General features: G+C 31.9%; 1 protein-coding gene across 1 annotated transcript; it reads right to left on the reverse strand.

Annotated features, from left to right (window-relative positions):
- Positions 1-1,790: 1,790 nt before the first annotated feature.
- On the reverse strand, positions 1,791-5,966 carry LOC132716803 (uncharacterized). The gene is made up of 3 exons (XM_060700138.1): positions 5,918-5,966; positions 5,255-5,502; positions 1,791-1,979 (listed from the first exon to the last, which is right to left on the reverse strand). Exons 1-3 carry the CDS (start codon positions 5,928-5,930, stop codon positions 1,842-1,844), a joined length of 399 nt encoding a protein of 132 aa, XP_060556121.1. The 5' UTR covers positions 5,931-5,966; the 3' UTR covers positions 1,791-1,841.
- Between the last annotated feature and the right edge of the window lie 713 nt (positions 5,967-6,679).

Here is a 6,679-nt window from a genome sequence, read left to right on the forward strand (position 1 = left end):
GAAGAAGTAAACATGCATCAATGGATAAAATCACACGGGCACGTATCGTTGATGTACATGTACGTTTATTCATATATGTAAAACTTACTTCAATGACGCCCCTGTAGTTAAATTACTTAAATATTAATTTAAATGTCAACTCACAAGTTAAACATGTGCAACCAACCAGTTTTTACGTGAAACAAATAACAAAACTCGGTAGTATCGAAACAGTGGCATATTCCATAATGCACTAAAACACTTTTTGCGCATTAACATCTGCATTAACATCTCGGACATATTTAGATTTTCAGACTATAATTCGTTGTCGTGCTTCTGCAGATGTTAACGCACGAAAAAGGTACACAGTCTATCTCTATTAACAGCCTACTGTTCACTGTTTAACCTATCAACTTGGCATTTTTTCATCACACTTTCACAAATATTGTGTCTCTCAAGCACTTAGATATATAATAAAAAAGAATAATTGTTTAAAATAACATACGAGTATATTCAACCTTTTTAAGAACATCTATGTAAATCAATGTCACTATTATTTGACAAGTCGGTGACCCCCTATTACTTTAGTCATTTAGACTGAGTATACATTTTAAAGGACCTTTTAAGAAAAGAAAAATTAAAACATTTATTTCAGGATTTTTTTGATAAGCCGCTTTAAAGCCTAAACTGAACGTCAAATTTTAACCCAAAATTGACGATTTTCTTTCCATTTTTCAAAGATTTTTAGGAGTAAAACGTTAAATTTTATTTCAGACTAAAGGGAAAAAATTCTGTGGAATGCTGTAGAACTTAAGATATTTTGCGCGCCTATGGCGTTGTAATACAAGTAACAGTTACCAAGGATACGCAACAACGTCATGTTTAAAACGGGCTTTGATGGTCAACTTTGACGTGGTGTGTACAAAATTTGGCTGAAACTATTGGAATAAAATTAACGGAATCTAATCAGAAATATGGTCATCTTTTTGCATGTCTTTTTTCAAGACGCTACTTGAAAGTTCGCAAAGTGTCGCGTTCTACCATAAGTCCGATTGTGATGAAAGCTTAAATTGTTTTAGCTTCTATTTCCTGGAAACAACATACAGCCTTCAACTTAATATTGCAGAAATATTGTATCATGCAATATGACTGCGACCCAAGTAGGTCTTACTTTACATCATCCCTGTGTTTACAGCCACCTCTTATCGAAATAAAATATACATTAACATTTAATGAAAAACAGTGACAGCAACATGATTTTCAAATAAATTTAAATATTAAAAATGACTTTATGTGTTTAAAATGACATCAACAATTTTTATGAATATACAAATTATAACTAGACTAATAAAAATATGATTTAAGTACCATAAGTATCATATACTTCATATATAATAAAAGGTATAAATATTTGACAGCACGACATATTTTATAAATATTTGCCACAAGCCGAATGTGTAGCCGTAACTAGGTATAATTGTTTTGAAAGATATTAAATGAAATAAATATGTTAAAATATCAATTGAATTTACAAGTTGACCAATCAAAAAATAATAATTTGACGCTGTATAAAATATTAACGACATCATGAAAATTTCTTGAACATGAAGACAAAATATAAGAATGAAAACAAAATATAAGGTGGATAAGAAAAATGAAATATTTTAATTCATAACTACATTTTATTGTACTTACACAACAAATATTTATTGATAAAACAGACAAATTACAGTATTTACAGCTATAGAAGATTATTCTAACTTAATTGTAATATGCTTGCTATCTATTACTTAATTTACTTAATTTGTAACTAAGTAACAGACCCAAAATGCATTTTGGTTTGCTATACGTTTGTACACAATTTATTTGAAACCTTTTCCAAATTTTGAAACAAGTTTTCGTAGAAGGTTTCCAAATTGGAAGATGTTTTCCTGTAAAGCTCTTTCGTCGGCAGCAATCGATTGTTTTGCATCAATAACAACAACAACTGGTTTGTTAACCTATGAAAAATAAAAAAAAATCAAATTTGCTTATCTAGATTGAAAAAGCATAGTTATATATAAAACACTATGTAACATATCACACGCAGTAGTAAGCCCCATAGAAATATGATACCTGAAAGAATAGTGTCATTCTCCGACCATGATATTCATACCTTTGGGCACTGTATATTGGCAACGCTACACGCAAGGAACTGTGGCTCACTTAGAATATTTATACCCGTGTTACTTGTGGTCATCATTTATGGATAGGTTACCAATTTCCTCAATCGGAAAGTCATCGGCTATTATCTATAATAACATCGGAGTAAATGCGGAACGAAAGAAGTTCCACCACGTGGTTTCAGATGTAAACAGAAACAGCGAGTGTAACCTTCGATAATGTAAAACAAATGTATATTTTTGACATCCAAAAGAAAATAAAGACTGTTTCGTTACAATTAGTCTTGAAAATATGACTGACAACCATTTTTCAATTTAAATATGCATTCTGATGTACAATAATAAACAAATGCGACTCAATGTAAACAGGTTGGCATTTTGTACTTTCGAATTATACAACCATAATAATAAATATATAAATAATCTATCGTTTGCTTTTGTATCTATGAATTCACTTATTTTATAATTTAAGGTGGACCTTTACTTGATATGTTGGAAATAAACTTGTCGACAACTCCGAGCATTGAATTACTATTTGTTTACATGTTTACTTTCTTGGAATAGGTTAGACCGAAATACCGTATTCGTTCTGTGTATTCATACTTGTGTTCAAGGTCCTTAAACAAAGACTGATTGAAAGAGCCGAAAAGGTAAGATTGCCATTTCATAAGATACTATAAGTTAATGAAGATTTTCTAAAAGGAAAAAAGAAGCATAAAAATTTCCTTTTTAAAACGACTTCATAATACGACTATTTGATGTCAGAATTGAGTACCGCTCGCCGTTGCTAGGGGCGTGAGGGATGTTGCACTTACTCATTATCCCTTAATGTCTGCAATTTTTATGTAATTTTGTTGTGATTAGTGCTTCCGAGTGATCACTTTGTTTCCAGATTTTTATATCGTTTCCAGATTTTTATATCGTAGTATGATTAATCTTATTGTCAAGTGCAAAAAGCTTTAAGTAGATGGGCGTTTTTCATGATGGGCGTTTTTTCGTTTGGATCGTTGTTGTTGAATTTTACTACTAAAATAATAAAAAAACTAGAACTATCACTAAATGTGATTAATACCCCCGCAAGACTGCTTCGGAAATGAGGATGTTACTAGTAACAGAATACCTTGTAAAAGAATTGAAATAGAATTATGGTTGTGGGCAATTAAAGATAGTTGTGTTGTGGTTCTTGTATGTTGCATTTCCTTTCAATGTGGTTGACCATTGATGAAGTTTTATTGAATTACTCTGTAATAAGTCCAGAAAGACAAGGAAAAGGAACAAAGAGCAATAACTCTATAAATACTGAAGATGGAGTTATGGTTATTGTACATTGCACCACCTCTCACTGCCCTTGACCATTGTATAAAGTTTCATTGAATTCCAACCATTAATTTTCAAGTTATGCACTGGACAATAAAAAGTAACAAAGGGCAAAACTTTTAAATGAGTCATGTCAATATACTTGACCATTGTATGAAATAGTATTGAATTCCAACTAGTAGTTTTCAAGTTATCCTCTGGACAAGACAAAAAAGTAAAATGTAACAAAGGGCAATAACTCTATAATTACTCTGGACAGAGTTATAGTTCTTGTGCACTGCACTTCCTCTTATTGTGCTTGGCCATTGTATGAAGTTGTTTTGAATTCCAACCAGTACGTTTTAAGTTATGCTCCGGACAACAAAAAGTATCAAAGGGCAATAACTCTGTTATTTGTCAAAATGGAGCTATGGTTCTTGTGCACCGCACTCCCTCTTAATGTGCTTGACAACTGTATGAAGTTGTTTTAAATTCCAACCAGTAGTTTTCAAGTTATGCTCCGGACAAGGAAAAGTAACAACGGGCAAAAACTCTGTAATAAGTCAAGATGGAGTTACGGTTTTTGTGCACTGCACTTTCTCTCAATGTACTTGACCATTGTATGAAGTTGTATTGAATTCCGATTATTAGTCTTCAAGTTATGCTCCGGACAAAAAAAGCAATGGAAAAGTAACATAAGGGCAATAACTCTGTAATTACTTTAGATAGTGTTATGGTTCTTGTGCAATGCACTTCCGCTTATTGTGCTTGACAATTGTATGAAGTTATATTGAATTCCAACCATTAGTCTTCAAGTTATGCTCCGGACAAGGAAAATGCAACGGACCGCTGGACCGACCGACCGACCGACCACCGTTTCTGGGGTATAACAACAACAGCAACAAAAAATTCCTATTGTTAATAATTTGTACTCCTTTAATACAAAATCAGCAATAAAAAGTAGTTTTACTTTTAGAATTATAGATAAGGATAACATATGGCCAGATATATAATGTATTTATCCAATTGGAAGGCGCTAATGAGTCATAAAGGTAAATGTCTCTTAAATCAGGGAGTATGGGTTCGAGTCTTACTAGTGTATTATTCCAACTTGACCAGTAAAGATAAGTTCCAGGAACCTGACTTAAGAGTGGTTCTAAATCAAACAAAATTTAAGCTATCATGAATGTATATGTTTCAACCAAGCCAATATTGTATGATAAAGGGGCAATAACATTCAGGTTGCAGATAAGGTGGATGTACATTTTGCCTTATTATGAGCTTTTAAAAATGGCTAATAATTTTTCAGCATTTAATTGGATTTGCTATGTTTCATTTTAGTGGCTTGGTGGCTTGCATTCTTTAAACTCAAACAAAATTTTGGACAAAACATATACAATATACAGATACATGTAATAAGATAAAATAGATCTATTAAAAAGAAATAACAGATACAGTGAAACGACTACAAAATAAATAAACTTTAATATGATACTTTTACATGATCTAATAAATTTTGTTAAAGTTTGTTTTTCTTGACGTAGTAGATTTTTGCGGAAAAGGGACGATAATGTGTTAATGATTGAGAAATTCAAGTTAATTTATCTGTAAACATTAATAAAACGATAAATTGTATTAAAGAACAACAAAGTTTTTGAATTCTTTTCATTTCATCACTTTGAACAAAACGGGCAAATAAAGAGGAACTACGTTAATCATACAAAAACATACACAATATTTTATTTGACGTAATTTGCAAAAAATGCATATTCCTTTTAGTCAGTTATAACATGATAAGGTGTTAATTTTAGACGTACCTTTGTCTTATTTACTTCAATGTAAATATTTGTCTCACATAGCTGGTCTATCGCAATAAAAGACTCGTGTAATAAACGAAGGTAGTCGACAAGTTGTTTGGACACTGCTGCAACAATACTGGCTGACAAACGTCTCTCGTCATTAATAATTTCTTGGATACTTCTCATCGTTCCGGCTGGTACATGCTCATGTTTCATTCGAACAGTTCTGCTGAATTTCTGATATTCTATTATGGCGTTGCCTATTTCTAAATGAAGAAGAAATTAAAAATTGAATGAAATATTATTGTTACAGTTATTTGACAGAAATCAGCACAAACTATTAAATGATTTGAATATAATCATGATCAACCTGTTCAATAAAATATAAAATGTAATAAGCTTTATTGAAAGTCATTTGAATTGTCATCATTCTTGAAACAAAACGTCAAGTCCTACATGTTCACTTGTCACCGGAATTGGAAACAATATGAACAATATCAAATTTACATTACAAACACCTTCTTAGATTATAAAATTGATAGCTTTAAAAAATAACTAAGAATGAAAAAAATAAATCTTCCAAACAAATACAGTTGTTTTTTGAGAAGTCAAAAACTTAAGAAAGATTTCAACAAACATAAAGTGATAGAAATTAACTTGTTGCCGATTACAAATGTTTACCTTTCTGGACCATTGTTATACTCTGCTCATCAATACTAGGATTGAAACTCTAAAAATACAAAAGGGAAGCGTAAACTTATTCTTCAAAAGCTTACTACATAAAGACGTCTTTAACAACCCTAGTCACGGCATCAAATTGTGTTTAATTGCTGTGCTTATTTTCATAATTCACTTAATTATGCCAACGGTGAACGCTCATTACGTCTTTCTCAAATAAATCATATTTTTATGCCCCCGCCATGTAATGGCCGGGGCATATAGTGTTACCCTGTTCCGTCCTTCCGTCCTTCCGTCATTCCGTCCTTCCGTCATTCCGTCCTTCCGTCATTCCGTCCTTCCGTCATTCCGTCATTCTGTCATTCCGTCATCATCAGTTTCCGTTCATTATCTTAGTAACGGTTGCACACATTCAACTCAAATTTGACATATGGATATGTCGTGAGAAAATACAGGTCAAGTTCGAATTTGGTCATGGTTCGATGATTTTTTGGCAGAGTTATGCCCCTTTTACTTTAAAATAATATGAAAATTTTTTCAGTTTCCGTTCATTATCTCGCCAATGGTACAACACATTCAACTCAAACTTGACATATGGATATGTCATGAGAAAATACAGGTCAAGTTTTCGAATTTGGTCAGGTTCAATGATTTTTGTCAGAGTTATGCCCCTTTTACTTTGAAAATAATATGAAATTTTCAGTTTCAGTTCATTTATCTCCCAACAGTACAAACACATTCAACTCAAATTTGACATATGGATAT

The sequence above is a fragment of the Ruditapes philippinarum genome, unplaced genomic scaffold (assembly GCF_026571515.1).
Source record: "Ruditapes philippinarum isolate M1 unplaced genomic scaffold, ASM2657151v2 ctg1937_1_1_1_1, whole genome shotgun sequence".
NCBI classification, from domain to species: Eukaryota; Metazoa; Mollusca; class Bivalvia; order Venerida; family Veneridae; genus Ruditapes; species Ruditapes philippinarum.